Here is a 16689-nt window from a genome sequence, read left to right on the forward strand (position 1 = left end):
CAATAATACATACTGGTCATGCTCATTTCAGATTATATCTCCAAGCATTCTGTGCACTGTCAGTCACAGCAGTGAATTTCTGCATTATTCTGGTCCTATAATGACTTGCATTTGTAAGTTACACTAATGGAAGTTTCCATCATCATCACACATAACTGTATGGTCTCAGGACCATGTTTAAAAATCCCAAAAAAATCACATTTGGTTGTATGTAATCATATGACAAATTTTTATCTAGTGTGAGCACTTAGTGAGAGACAGTATGGAAACTGAGAACTGTGAAGTTCTCGATTCCAATGAATTTTTGTTCTGCTCAAGAACCAACCTCAGTTCTCAGTTCGCAGTCTTCACTTCTAGATTCTTGGTTCTTTTTGCTAGCTTTTCAGTTCTTGGTTGTGTATTTGTTTCCAGTGATCGAAATGAGGCAAAATTTCTCAAATTTGTATTTGTTTCCATTTTGTTCCTGCTCTTACTACAGGAATTAAAGTGTAATTGATTTGTTCACTTGTTAAGCAAATTGGAACGTTTCATTGCCTGCAAAAAGAAAGAAAATTAAAGAATTTCATAAAGTCAAAGCAAAGGCAATACAGATTATAATAACACCTATAACATTTAAGAATATCTGACAAAATAAAAAAGCAAAATGATAAAGTAAAATTATTTACATATATTGATGTAAGATGATTTTATTTACATGTAAGTTTGCAAGCATCCTAAATTTAATAAATTTTATTGTAAATACCCCTGGCTGTGAATTTACTACATCCATACAATGTATATTGTTGGTAGGTAGATAAAGAGTTTGACTTGAATTGGACTGAATTTTAGTACTATACCATGAAATACTCCATAAACTTCGAAAAATGATGATGAAAATGGAAGGTGGTACAATATTTTGAAAGCTAGTTCTGGTGATGGTACAATATTTTGAAAGCTAGTTCTGATGAAAAAAAATGAAGTTGTTTAAGCTTTGTTGGTATGGGAAGCAACAACAATGTGTGTGAGCGCCTCAAAAACACGAGTGCATGCCCCCGACAACGTCATGGTGATTAAGTTGTGGTCTGTCCAGGTATGATAACCCACCAGTCTTGAGATAACGTCAGTAACCAGTGTAGGAGAGGTTACGATTTCGAGTCTGGTGTGCATACGGAATGTGATACGTGCCATTGCTGAGTACTTCCTTTGCATGGATCAGAATGATAGTATCATCCAAAGGTATTTTCAATTCGATGTGTTGTTTGTATGCAAAAACATTTTTTGATGGAGATAATGCATAACTTGTCATATGTAATTTTGCAACAATGAGCAGATTCATATGTACTGATGTATATTTTGCATATCTCTGGAAGGCTTGGAGCAGTGTTAACCAGACAGTTTACTAATCTGAACAAATATAGTATGCGAATGAGTTTTCCCTCGAACTCTTAGGAGGACAGTAGGAAAGGATGTGTCGAAAACAATCAATGTTAGTGTGAAAGCCACAATTTTTTGGGCCCCTAGGCCAAGTGATAACATTTATCTCGAAGTTTAATAGAGTAGAACATTCTCTAAACACTTACAAAAGGACATAACTCTTTAAAATATTGTATAAGGAACTGAGATGCAAAACTTTTTCACCCCATATTTTCTGAAAAATCATTCATCTTTCAGTAGGCCTACATATAGAAACATAATTGAATATAATCTTTATTAACTAGAATCAAGTTCTGTACGAATACCTCACGTATTATCTTCAATTTTTTAATGAGAGTGATTACAGGAAATCGGCTGTAATTTATTGACAGTGCAATTCACAGTTTTGATGACAGCGGAATCATGGTACAAACACAGAATTTTCAATGAGAAATATGCGTTACATTTGGAATTAGTTTGAACTGTAAAACATATTGTACACAGTACAGACTGTTTTTAGTGATGCGGGCACAGATGGATTGTGATTTATCTTTCTCTCACACAATTTCTAATGAAGTACGATTTCAATCTTGTTTATAACAATAGGGAAATAGCATCTGTAACGTGCAAATTCTCGTTTCATCTACGCAAAGTGGATGCCCACAGTTTAAATGTTAGACCGTGATTTTGCCCATCCACATGATTGTGCTGAAATCGATTAAACGATGTAGTGCGATTTCGGACGATCTCGCAAGTACGCATCCGAGGTGCGCGCAGCTAACGCAGCTCCTAGATTGCGATATCGATAGAGCGCATTTACAGCAAAGTAATTGCTCAAATATGTACAACAAAAGCTATAGTTTCAGCTTTTAGATTGATTGCAGAGAACTGTAAACCAACCTGAAAATGTGCCTCAAAATTACCTAACTCTGAATGTACTCAAAAACCAAAATATGGCAGAAAGTAGGACTTCGAAAGGATCCCGATACACAGTACGAGACTAAATCCCTCTTTTCAGTACTAATAACAACAAAAGCTCGCGGTTATATTTATCAGCCTGAATGAGAAGCCAGCTGGGCGACAACATGTCATTCGAGATAGGAGTGCATGTCGATGACATATGAAAATGATTTCTGCTGTGCACAATCAGGAAATATGCTGGAAAGGATCAGGCAAAGTTGCTTTCATAATCCTGTTGTATGATGTAGCGTTCACTGAATATTTAACGCTTATGAAATAGATATGACGCATTATATCTAAGAAACAGTAATTTAAGCGTAGAAAATGCAATAATGCTGCACATCATCGATGGAGCTGGAAAGGATAACGGAATGCTACTGCAACATCTAATATTGATAGTGTAGAATCCTTGGCTGAATGATTTGTTTGTCATGAAATTGAGAAATGCTTGTCTTGTTTCTTTTTAGTAGATAAAACAAACTGTAGTCTTTATCTCTGAGTGACAAAGCATTCAAGGGGACGCGCTTCGGTCAGCTGTTGTTAGGCAGACCGGTTCTTTTCGACATTACTAATTTCATTAAACGTGGCATTCTTGTTAACTGTCAGAAATGAGCAAATCGACATTGCCTAGTCATATATTACACAGTGGATTTTTTCACCCGGTGTTACGAAGCTGGCAAGCACCAAATGTGGAACTGACGCCGAATAATTTAATGTTTCCACTGTTTATTGGGTAAGTTATTTAAAGTGAATCAGTTAGTAGTTTACCATTAACATTTCCGCATGACTCCCTTCGACTAACGATTTATCATTAACCGATATCGGCAATGTTATGAATCGTGAATGTGTTAATATTCAGTGGTTTTATGTTTTGTGGAGAATATCTACCGTTGTTCAACATTACAGCAGCGTTCCTTCACACTGGCAAAACTTTGAATTTGAACATAAAGTCCAGATGCTCTTTTGTGTGACACCTTTCCTCTTTCCGGTCTTTCGCTGTTGATTTTGCAAGCGACCAGTATTCCGCCAAGCTTGTTTTTACACGCAGTTAAAGTTCAAAATTAAACCTCAGTTTCCCTCAACCCATAGTTTTCCTAAGCTTCAAACACACTACGTTTTGCATGTCTTAGGCATTGAGTTGGCTGTGTCATTCCGATAGTTGGTTATTTAGAATGGTACTGCAGTGTGAACAGTTACTAGTGTACATTTGCAGCTGATTTAAACAGAACAGCATTCACATTTTAGGTCTTTTTTCTATGCAGTCATACAATAAATAAATACCAGTAAATGTTGATAAACATAAGAAAATAAAGTATCCAAACTGCAAGAATTAAAATTATGTAATAGTCTATTGTTTACCTGTAGTTCAGTAGTATAAATATGTAGGCAATTTGCCACACTTCCCTGGCAGTTCTGACTAGAGGAAAATACTCCACATTGCATCCATTTTGTGGAGCTAGTTTTAAATTTGTACACTGCATAGGTGCTTTCAACATGAACTGCTTATGTAGGCAAGATCAAAAGTATTGGTAGCTATTTTGGACCTTCACCAGCTTAGTATACATCTTATTAAATGTATGTCCACGTCTTCTTCTGTATGTTTTATATTTGTCAGGTTTCCATTTACAGATTTCGTTTACACATTGTCTAAGTGATAGTGTTGAGCCCTTTCATACAATCAATCAATCAATCAATGCCTGAGCAACATGTAACTTGATCTATGTTTAGTGTTACCCAGCTGGATAAAAGTAGATGTGCTCAAAATATTGCAGACTTCTGTCTGTAAAAAGGTTGGTTGGTTTTGAGGTTTGAGGGGGGCTAAGCATAGAGGTCATCAGCCCCCTCTGTAGAAAGGTGTGTAGCATATGTGAATGAACTTGTACTTATAATCCTTATTAACTTTTTTTATAATTAGCGTCAGTGATGCTGCTTTTATCTCACAAGAAAGCTGAGGTGACCTCCTCCTGTTGTCTAAAAGCTTTGACTTTATTTTTTTCCTCACCCACCCAGAAAGCTATGCTATACTAAATGACCTTGCTTAATTTACTACTTTTTCTCCTTCACATATAAACTGGCAATCTTATTTTAAGATGCTCACAGTGCACATGAGACATATCTGTCGATATATCTCAGTTCAGTTGTATGCCTTATAGATTGTTATGCACTGACAATTTTTAATTTTTCAAAATTGTATTCCAACTTCATATTTATAACCCATGTTTGTATTTTTCTATGTTACTGATTATCTGTTCAGCAGTTTTATGGCAGACTATTAATGTTGAGTCAGGTGCCTAGAGGTGGTGTTGGATCGAATCTGGTGACACAGTGTGTATACTACACAAAAATAGTTGTCCCTAATATTGGAATAAGGGAATGCCTCATTTTCTTTTTCTGATCAGAGAGGAATTTCTTGCCACAATTACATATAACTATTTTTTTTTTACTTTGGGTTCACTAAATGCAAAGAAACCCAGCTCTGACTTTATTTTTAGAAACTGTATTTTGTTGAGAAGCAAGTTGGGCTTGAGTGTGATATTGGACTATTGTCCCACCCTTGAAATCTTGATTGTGATGACAGTGATCTGTAACATAGCCTGAGGCCTAAGTTAGGTTGAAAGCTGATAATTTAGTTAAGAGTTGGCAGAACCAATGGATGTGAATGCCAAATAAAAATTGTGGTTACAGTTTGACTTCTAGCTTAGCCTAAAGTGTACAATAATGTCATTTTTAAATTCAATTTGCCATATTTAACACACTCTTCTTCATAAAAAGTTAAAACTGCAAGGTAAATTCAGAGAAGCATATATTAGATAATGAAAAAAGTCTCTGATTAGTGTATTGATGCATATATTGTACATTATCACAAATAAACCATGAACAATGCATGGAGGTGTGTCCAGTACATAACTTTTACGAGCAACTTGTCATTCAATACATCAAAGGGCTACAAAATGTTGTGGTAATGTGATAGTTGTTTCAAATCTTGCAGCCAGTGTTCCAGAGAATGTCAGTTTCCTGCTGTGTAGAACAGATGCCCAGTGTGGATTTGTTGACATATGTACACTTCATCAGTAGACTGTTGTGTTTTTCACTGTGTGTGTTGTGTGATATCGCAACCAATTTTGGTTATCAGGAAACTTAATAACCTGGTGTATACAAGCTGTTATTACCTGTAACTCTTATTTTTCAGAGAAGAGCAAGGTGTTGTGCCATTGCCCAGCATGCCTGGAGTATTTAGGTATGGCTGTTCAAATTTAAAAGATGCCCTTCAACCTCTTGTGGATAAAGGGTTGAAGTCAGTTTTATTATTTGGAGTTTTATCGCACCTACCTAAGGTAATAATTTAGAAGTGATCTAAAGATAACTTGTCCACTGAAAACTAAAAAAACTGAGAATATTTCTCATTTATGATTAGCCATATCACCAGTTAAATAATGTAATACTCATTGTTTACTCTCCTACTTTTGATTCAGCTGTTTGATCATTTCTGGTTGCCATCAATATCTATTGTCTGTTATAACCATTGTATTTTATTTTCCTTGGCCAGTTTGTTGTTTGGTTAATACTGGTGTCACATCACTTCTGCCAAACTTTTCTCTAACATAGTACTACCTTTCGTATTCTCATATTTCACTCTGATGTCCCTGCTTCTTTCTTCCACTCAATATTGCCACATATATTCTCTACCACATACTGTTAACTTTCTGTACCTCTCTCACAGCCTTTGTATAACTGCAAGTTTTTTAAATATTTTTTGTATTAGTTCATCATAATACTTTTTTTTAAATTTCCATTGCCTTTTAATTATAAAGCAAAATTGCTTAAGTGGTTAAGGCACTTAATTCCGTCAGCAGTAGTAGGTCTCATCCCTAAATTGAATTAAGATTCATATTCAGTGAGAGTGCCTCCAGTCAGGGATTGCATTATTTCTCTTCATTTACTCATTTTTGATAATATGATGTACCCTAATGGTCTGTTGGTTATTTAGTTTAGAAGTGAGGTACTGCCAAAAGATTCTTATGAGCCTCACTTGATTAAAACCTCAATATTACATTAATCCTTGTTGAGCTACATTTATAATGTTTTCCATTTATGTAAAATGTGTTGGATGATTTTTATTGCTTTTCTATTTGTTAAATTATACATTGTTGATTTTTCACATTGTACCACATGTAGATACCAACTTTGAAACTCCATTGATCTGTGGGAATAAAGGACAGGTTGGTGGAGGTACCTTTTTTTCATATATTTTCCATATCACTGGCTTAAAGGGCGTTTCTGTCATTGCTCACGGATCTTTGAGGGGCACTCAGTTTGAAGAAACATCATGTCAGCAAATTCAGCTGCACCAGACCCTCTCTCTTCCTAGGAGGGTGCTGAGAGGGCCGGGTCAAGGGGTGTCAAACTATTTAAAGCCACGAGTTATCAGAGGTTATCTGCCTTGAAGAGTTAAAGCAATGCTCCAGCACACTGGGTCCACTGCCTAAATCTAGCATCAGGTGTGAAAACAGTTAGAATACAGATCTTGTTCCATCACCAGTCTTGTTGCTGTCCGTGTGTGCTGTGTCAGAGCCATATATGACAAATGAACCATCGCAAATTATGCGGACAAATGTTTTGAGCAATTAGGATGGTAAATGCAAACATTGTCCATTAGGGATGATGTTAATCACCCATTTTGCTTGAGAGTTACTTGTAATGACAAGAGAAAAATATCAGTATTTTAAATGCAGGTTAGCTAACATTCTATTTCCATGTTTTTTCTTTATTTTATTTCATTGGTTCTATGTGCCAATGTTGCTAGGAGGTAGGTACACCAAAATGTATAGAGAATTTATTACAAAGAAAAAAACCAGGACAACAATACACTGAGCCAAGATATTTCAAAATGAAATCCTATTTAATGAGTACACAATATAGAAGTTCTCTTCTTTACAAAACCCAAACAATCTGTAAGCAGGAACCATACTGGTATTTGCCTGGAATGGCTTGAGAAAACCCAGATCAGTATGACTGTACTGGGTAAACAAGTCTGTATTATCGTTACATCAACAGTTTTTCAAAGTCGCATGTTTATTTCAGTGGCACAATGATGACAATGCAGTCAAGTGAACCTAGAATACTTTTATGTGATTAGTAATGTCAACTATTCCATTCATCTCAAGAAATTAATTACCAAATATAATTAACTGTTTTTAGGGGAACTGAATTTTTCCTGAATAAAATCCTTTAACCTCAGCCTAAAAAAAAAATGTGGTTTGGTTTAACAAGTTCAAAGCTTATGCTGCAAATGCTGAACATATGTTTCGGATAGTGCTTATGGATCATAATTATTATTTCCTAACTCCAGTGTCCCTGATGTAGTGTAAAAGTGCTTGACATTTCCTCCTATCATTGTAGATCTTCTGTTCCTGGACATCTTCCCACTGAAATCCTCTCCCCTTCTGATTTCACTGTATCTATCCAACATTTCATGGACCTTCTGCATGGTCTTTTGGCTTTGACGTGAATTTCAAAACATCATGGTGTGCTTGCACAATAAAGATTGTTCCACTGTGTTACATAGACTGAATGGATGGTACAGTTAATTTTAAACAAGTTAATATAGTTTGTGACAGATCTCATAAGTTAGTAATGTACTGTGACGCCTAAATAAAGATCTCAGTCTAGCTTCTTGATTAAAAATATTATTTGTATCTGAACTGAGTCCTCCTGAAATATCATCCTGTATGGCATCAAGAATATTATAATCAGAGATGTAGCCGTAAGCATCTTCTGAAGGGACATGAGTATGTGCCTTCCACAAGGGTGTACTATGTACCCTATGTAACAGAAAATTGTTATACTTCTGCTTCCCAAATTGCGTAACTGTTGTAAGGGAAGCAAATATCAGCACGAAAAAAATTGTATATCATAAACTCAGTATACTGGAGCAACCAAAGCATCTTCAGAGTTATCTGCTGAAAATGAAGGAAAGTCTCTAATGTGTATTGTGAAAAGTTGTATTAGCATAGAACCTCAAGGAGCAACTTGTATTATTGTACCCCAAAGAAGCTGGCTAAATTCCTGTTAAGTGATAGTATAAAACAGCTTTCTGTTTCCTTCCACTCAAATAGGAACACCCCAGGAGGCTCACTACTCTTTGGTGAATCCATGCTTGGCTATCATGGGGCCTCACACTTTGCCTTACCTCTTCCCAATCCATGTTGCATGTCTTTCCTCCTCCTATTCTTTTTCCCCTCCTTGGATATTTTCGGGGGAGCATGTTGCAGTTCCAATGGCCCAATATCTGAATGGTCCCTCATCTGTTTTTCTTTCTTTCTTCATTCTCCATCACCTCTCGTTCCTCTGCTTCGGTGTTTGAGGTTTCTCTTTTTCTTCTTTCTCCCTGTGAGCTACTGAAGGCTGGCCCAAATGTTTGACACATAACAGATGATTTGGTAATGTGTAATTCCCAGGCTCGGGTTGATAGGTTTCGCACATACCCCCGGTACAGGCCAGGCCCAGGGAGGGGCGATTGCCTGAGCTGTTACCTTCCCAATTGCCAATTGGTCCCTCTGTCAGGAGTGTGGGAGGCATGACATGAGGTGTGAACAATGACCTAAGGTGGGCGATCCTCCGTTTATTATTCAGAAAGGTGCTGATGCAATTGTAGGCCCTGTGAAGTCCTGCTCTCATTTACGAAATGGGATTTTGCTTCTGGAGGCCAATTGTGATTTTCAGGCTCAAAAACTGCTTACAGCTTCGCACCTCCACAGCTGTCCTGTTTGTGTCAAGACCCATCGAAAGCTAAATTCTTCATGTGGCTACTTACATTCAGCTACTTAATGGTCTAACTGAGGGAAATATTCAAACTTACCTCCGATCAGGATGTCACTGTTGGCCATAGCAGGTTGATGCGACCTTAGTGCCTGCATGCACTCTTTGTCACATTTGATCAAGTAGTGCTTCCATTGAAGATGAAGCAGTCTATGAAGTTATCATGGTCTGACCTCACATTCCAAACTCAATATGTTGCTATCAGTGTTAGCATTACAACCACCCTCACATGTCCTGTAAAAGCACAGCCATATGTGTTACTTGTGATAGGGATGGCCATGAGAGTGATATCCCTTGTTACTCCTGCTGTATCAATTGTAATGATGACTATACTGCCTCAGTCATGAATGTCTCTCGTATCTCAATGAGACGGCCATCCAGGAGACCTAGGTAAAGGATAAAGTATCTTACCCTGTCGCTGGCAAGTTGTTGGCTAGCTGAAAGTCCTGCATTTTACCATCCAGCACTTTTAGTACCGTTCTTGCAGTGCCTTGCTCCATAAAAGACGCGACCATGCAGCGCTGCAGTTGTAAAATTGCCCAGTATCATGGTAGCATCCCTGTCTCCTTCTTCTACAGCTGTACAAGAAGCCACCAGACCTTCGCCCTTGGTGGCGAAATCACATGCTACACAACTGGCAGGATGAAAGGACAAAGACTTTCTAAATACTGCCAGCCAACAACCATTTGAGTCTTTGTCTGCCAACCATAAAGGCTCTAAGAAATCGAATAAAGGCAAATAGCCTTCTCCTTTCGTAACTCGGAGATGTGATTCAATGGCGTCGCTGTGTGGTAGCCTTACCCATGTGACCTCCATTTTGCAGGTGTGCACTGCCTACTGGTTTTCTACCCTGGAATCCACAGGCTGACCCAGGGAGAAAGCCGATGCCTCTGTAGATTTCATGGAACAGGATCCTCCAGTCTCTGGCCCCTGTAGCAATGAGCCTTCAAGGGCTGGCACGTGGCAGCCACCAAGGTGACAACCCTTCCTATGACTCTTCTCCAATGGAACATTCATAGCTTTAGACCCAACAAGGAGGAATTTTGGCTGCTATTGCCATCGCAGTGTGTGTGGTTGTTTGCTACCTCCAAGAAACAAAATTGCAAGCCCACCACCACTTTAACCTCTCACATTTCCTTCCTGTTTGGCCTCCCCCCCCCCCCCCCCCCATCACATTCCTCCCACACTGCCCCTACCCCCACCTAGTGGCTCCCCCGCTCTTCCAAGGATGACATTCCATCTCATGGGGGAGTCATACTGCTCATTCGGGATGACGTTCATAGCCAGACACTCTCACTGAACACCCCGCTGCAAGGAATTTTCCTTCATCACCTTTTCTCTTTGTAACTTATACATCCCTCCGTAATCTGCTGTCACTAGGGTAGACTTTCTCCAGCTTGCTGGTAAACTCCCGAGCCCCTCTTTGCTGCTCGGTGGCTTTAATGTGTACCAGGCTCTTCAAAAACCTGTCTGAGAGGTGTCATCTTAGCTGACCTTCTCAATCAACTCAACCTCTGTCTTAACACTGAAGCACCCTCTAAGACTCTACACACAGCTATTCCTATTTGGATCTCTCATTCTCCAATATCCACCTTGCCCTTCGTCTCGAGTGGTTCATTCTCTCTGACAAGTACCATTTCCAATGTGCTATCCATTTGCTGACTTCTACCCCACCTACGTGTAAATCCAATTGGCAGCTTTCTAAGGCCAACTACAGTCTTTAATTCTCACTGGTGACCTTTGACAGACAACATTTCCCCAGTTGGTATGACCAGGAAGAATACCTTACTAACATTATCCTTACTGCTGCAGAACATAATCTTTACCACACTGTGTCCCCTTATGGACTGAGGTGTTCTGCAACATAGTTTATGCACTGAGATGTGCATCTGAGTTTTTAACAATCATCCTACAATTGCAAACTGTTGTTGCATTCTTCGGGATAGCAAAAAAAGCTAGCTGGATTTAATTTACTAGTTCTTTTAAGATTTCACTCAATCTTCCATCATGTGAGCCAACCCCTATCGGCTCTCTGAGACCGAGGCCCATTCCCCTATTACTGGCCTGACCTTAGCAGGTGATGTCATTGTGGACCTTATTGCTACCTCCAACACATTAGACCACTGTTTCGTGGAGATTTTGAGCTCTATTCTTTATCAACCCACGTTCCCCCCTTGGCACTGTATGGAGGCAGGTCGAGTAATACCCTTCTCTTCTCAGAATTGTGAATGATACAATTCTGTCTTTACTGTGAGGGGACCTAGACTGTGCTCTCACTTCATCCAAATCTTCCACTCCAGGACCGGACTTGTTCACATTCAGATTTTCCAGCTCCTGTGGACAAGCACTTTCTCCTTCATACATACAATTACATTTGGGCAGATGGTAAATTACCCAGATGCTGGCATGAAGCCACTGTCATACCCATACCTAAAACTGGTAAGGGCAAACATCTTCCTTCTAGCTACTAATCCATTTCTCTCACCAGCTGTGTGTGCAAGGTGATGGCACGTATAATTCATGGCAAGCTGGTGGGTAGAGTCTCGCAATCTAGTAACCACTGCACAGCGTGGTTTTAGAGCGTGCCATTCTTGACAACCCATGTCATGAACAGTTTTTTGTGGAAAGACTAGGCTGTCTGTGTATTTTTACTTGGAGAAAGTCTGTGGCACCTGTTGTAGGTCTGGTATCCTCTATACTCTATACAAGTGGTGCTTCCATGGCTGCCTGACCCATTTCCTTCAGAAATATTTAAAAGACTTAGTTTTCAAGGTATGTGTGGGTTTGGCCTTGTCGGATACCTTGATCCAGGAGAACAGGGTGCCTCAAGGCTCCAACCTGAATGTCGTCCTCTGTGCTATAGCCATTAACCCTATTATGGCCTGTCTTCAAGCAGGCATCTCCAGTACGCTTTTCATTTGTGATTTTGCGATCTGTTGCAGTTTTCCATGGGCTTGGGTCCTGGAGCAGCATCTTCAGTGATATCTCGATCATCTTTACTCCTATATCGTCGACAATGGCTTTCACTTTTCCACTGACAAAACGGTTTGTACAAATTTCTGGTGGTACAGTGGGCTCCCTACACTGTCTTTACACCTTTGTCCTGTTGCTCATGCGTTCACTGAAACTATGAAATTCCTGGCATTCATGCTTGATAGAAAACTTCCTTGGTCTTCACAAATGTGTTACCTGGTCACACACTGTACCTGGCGCTTAGTGTCAGATGTGTCCTCAGTGGTGCTTCCTGGGGAGTGGATCAGACCACTCTCTTCCATTTGCACCAGTCCATTATCAGATCAAAACTAGACTGGGTGTTTCATTTATTCATCTGTATGTCTGTCCATCTTACGCTGTCTTAATACAACTTACCTTTGTGGAATACATTTGGCCACTAGCCCAGTTGAGTCTCTCTGCATAAACTGCCAAATGACCATTGTCATACCGGCATGATGTTATCCTCAGCTTATATGTGTGGCATTTGTCTACTGTGCCTGGTCACCCATCCTATGCCCTCTTTTTCAATGACTCCCTTGACCGCCAGTATGGGGCGTGCGGGTACCGGGTGAGAAGAGGCCCGAGGTATTCCTGCCTGTCATAAGAGGTGACTAAAAGGAGTCTCACACAGCCCAAAGAGTTCAGGTCCCATTCTCTGTTTTGACCTGCCACTTTCAAAATTCTACAGAAGTGCGGGCCATATGGGGAAGGATGCCTTACATGGTGCACAAGTGCCCTTAGATTCGATCTCCTGAATCTCTTGTCATGGCTTTGCACCTCCCCCTCAATTCAGTTATTTGGGTGAGGACACTTTCCAGGTTATGTCATCTTCTTCCGTTGTCTCCTGTCCTCCATGACAATATTGGATTTCTCTGCGCCCATTATCCAGCACAGTAGCCAGTCCCCTGTGGTGGGGCCGTCATGTACCCATTTGGTGGTAGCCCCCAGACAACACAGGGATCTCACTGCTGATGCCTGAGCTGTTAACTCCCCATGGATGCCAAGGAGTAGATGCCTGTCTTTCTGGGGCATCAGGACTCCCGGCAATGGCCATCATGTCAGGTGTCCTTTGCTGTGGCTGGATGGTGCCCATGGGAAGAGCCCCTGATCGGAGTGGGTGGCATCAGGGTGGATAACCCACAGTGAAGAGGACTAAGTTATCTCTTGCTGTGACTGTACAGTGCCAGCAGTCTCTAAAAAGGGCAAGATAGAGTACAATGCTGACAGATATGACCCTAAATCATTTACCTCCCTTGCTATGCGATGGGGGGAACATAGGGCTACAGAAAGAAGAGAGCCATATTTGCCTCAATATTTAGTCTGTAATGGAATGGACAAGGACTCCTTTCTACCTATGAAGCCTCAATTTTTGGCTGAACATCATATGGAAGTGACAGCACTGTCCAAGATGAGAAGGGTGCAATCTTGATTCAGACAACGTCCTCAGCCCAATCCCAGGTGTTACTCACTTGTGACCGGCTGGGTGATATTCCTGTTTCTGTCACTCCCCATAAAAGCCTCAACATGGTCCAGGGGATTATTTTCCATCGCGACCTCCTCTTGCAGTCTGACGACAAGCTCCACGCCAATCTAGAAGGACGGGGTGTTCATGTCATCCGGCACGTTTACAGGAGACCCAACAGGGTTGCTACCGGTGCCTTCCATCTTGGCCTTTGAGGGTGATTCATTGCCTGAAAAGGCCAAGGTGGTGGTTTATCGCTTTAGTATTAAATCATACGTCCCTCCCCCTATGTGGTGCTTTTAAGTGCTTGAAATTCAGGCACATGTCTTCTCCTTGCGTACTTCATGCCTTGCCAGCCTCACGATAACATCATCCTCCAGTGAAATTACTGCGGTTTTTTCCACCACCTGGCTGAGCTACAGCAACTGTTAAGCTTTACACTTGCTTTCTGCATTGCCCTCCAGGAAACAGAGTTCCTGGCAATGCAGACCACTGTCCTCCATGGCTATAGGGGATATTACAAGAACTGTAGCGACTATAATAGTATGTCAGGTGGAGTTTGTGTCTATGTCCTGAACTCAGTATGCAATGAACTTTTGCCTCCTTCAAAGCAGTCTTCCTCGAGATTGTGCAGTACCCCTGAACGTATTGGCTCCACTCATTCAACAACTCTCTAAACCTTTCCCACATGCCACTTAACACCCATAATGCCTTGTGGGGTGGCACCGTGCTTAGTGGCTGAGGTAGAGATGTCGAAACTTTCCTGTTTCAACTCAACTTCTGCCTGTTAAATACTGGGGCCCCCACACATTTACTCGGCCACTAATTTATCCCTCTGCAGCCGAGGACTTCTCCCATCTGTCCACTGGAGAGTGCATGATGACTTGTGTGGTAGTGACCACTTTTCCATCTTCCTGTCCCTCCCCCAGCACCATTTCCCTGGACATCTACCAAGATGGGCTTTAAACAAGCTTTAACCTCTTCTGTCACTGTTGAATCCCCCCATATGGTACCACTGATGTGGTAGTTGAGCAGGTCACTAGAACGATCATTTCTGTGGCGGAAAACATGATCCCTTGTTCTTTAGGGTGCCCCGGCGAAAGTCAGTACGTTGGTGGTCGCTGGAAATCGCCGAGGCCATTAAAGTGTGTCCCTAGAGCACCTAATAGCTTTTAGATGGCTCCATACCCGTGTTTGTCAATGTATAAAAAGACAGAAACAGGAATGTTGGGAGATGTACGTCTCCAACATTGGGTGCCACAAGTCACCTTCCAAAGTCAGGACGAAGGTCAGACGTATTTGTGGGTACCTGACCCTGACAGGTTTCACTGGCATTAACATCAATGGCGTGTTATCTACCGATGCAAACACACTTGCCAAGCACTTTGCTGAGCACTATGCTCGAGCCTCCATGTCGGAGAATTATCCTCCAGCATTTCGCAGCCTCGAACGGTGGATGGAAAGGAAAGCCCTCTCGTTCATTGAACATCACAGTGAACCCTATAATGCTCCATTTACAGAGTGGGAGCTCCTCAGTGCCCTTGCACATTGCCCCAACACAGCTCTTGGGTGAGATCGGATCGACAGTCAGATGATTAAACACCTCTCGTCCAACTAGATGTGACATTTCCTCGTCATCTTCAACTGGATCTGGTGAGATGGCGTCTTTCCATTGCAATGGCAAGAGAGCACCATCATTCCAGTGCTCAAACTGGCAAATACCCGCTTGATGTGGATAGCTATCAGCCTCACCAATGTTCTTTGTAAGCTGTTAGAATGTGTGGTGGCGGTTGGGTTGGGTCCTGGAGTCACGTGGCCTATTGGCTCCATGCCAGGGCGGTTTCTGCCAGGGTCACTCTACCACTGATAACCTAGTTTCCCTCAAGTCTGCCATCCCAACAGCCTTTCCCAGATGCTAACACCTAGTTTCCATCTTTTTTTATTTACGAAAAGCTTACGACATGATCTTTAGACAGCATATCCTTGCCAAATTATATGAGTGTGGTCTCCGGGGCCCGCTCCCGGTTTTTATCTGAAATTTCCTATCGCTCCATACTTTCCATGTCCAAATTGGTGCCTCCCAAAGTTCCTCCCATATCCAGGAAAATGGGGTCGCAAAGGACTCTGTATTGAGTGTATCACTATTTTTAGTGGCCATTAATGGTCTAGCAGCAGCTGTCGTGCCGTCTCTCACATCTTCTCTGTATGCGGATGACTTCTGCATTTCGTACTGCTCCTCCAGTACTGGTGTTGCTAAGCGGTACCTACAAGGAGCCATTCACAAGGTGCTGTCATGGGCTCTAGCCCACAGCTTCCGGTTTTCAGCCGTGAAGTAGTGTGTCATGCACTTCTGTCGGTGGCGTACCATTAATCCGGAACCAGAAATTTACCTTAATGACAATCCACTCACTGTAGTGGAGACATATTGATTCTTAGGACAGGTTTTCAATGCCCAGTTGTTGTGGCTTTCTCATTTTCGTCAGCTAAAGCGGAAGTGCTGGCAGCATTTCAGTGCCCTCCGCTGCCTGAGCAACACCAACAGGGGTGCAGATCATTCTACGCTGCTGCTGCTGTACCGACCCTTGTTCACTCCCACCTTGACTATGGGAGTCTGGTTTATAGTTCGGTGGCACCCTCAGCATTGCGTTTACTTCACCCTATGCACCACTGTGGCATTCGACTGGCAACAGGAGCTTTCAGGAGGAGTCCGGTGACCAGTGTTCTGGTGGAGGCCAGAGTCTCCATTGAAGGTTAAGCATGCACAACTGCTTGCCAGTTACGTTGCACACATTCATAGTTCTCCTGAGCATCTGAATTACTGTCTTCTTTTCCCACCCATGGCGGTTCATCTCCCCAATCTCTTCTGTCTGAAGTGGAGTCCTTGCCTTTACCACATATACCCAAGGCCCATTCATGTACACCTCCATGGTGTACACCTAGGCCGAAGCTTCGCCTGAACCTTTCACATGATTCTAAGGACTCAGTTAACCCTGCAGCTCACTGCCATCATTTCCTCTCGATTCTTGACTTGTACCGTGACTCTGTACTGACTCCTTCAATAT

General features: G+C 41.5%; 1 protein-coding gene across 1 annotated transcript in view; it reads left to right on the forward strand.

Moving 5' to 3' along the window:
* Window positions 1-2285: 2285 nt before the first annotated feature.
* LOC126298799 (delta-aminolevulinic acid dehydratase) overlaps window positions 2286-16689 on the forward strand; it is a 45818-nt gene continuing 31414 nt past the window's right edge. The window contains exons 1-2 of the mRNA XM_049990263.1: window positions 2286-3085; window positions 5543-5687. Of these exons, the coding sequence (XP_049846220.1) occupies window positions 2961-3085; window positions 5543-5687 (270 nt within the window). The 5' untranslated portion in view covers window positions 2286-2960. The remainder of the gene's footprint in view (window positions 3086-5542; window positions 5688-16689) is intronic.

The sequence above is a fragment of the Schistocerca gregaria genome, chromosome X (genome assembly GCF_023897955.1).
Source record: "Schistocerca gregaria isolate iqSchGreg1 chromosome X, iqSchGreg1.2, whole genome shotgun sequence".
Taxonomy (NCBI): Eukaryota; Metazoa; Arthropoda; class Insecta; order Orthoptera; family Acrididae; genus Schistocerca; species Schistocerca gregaria.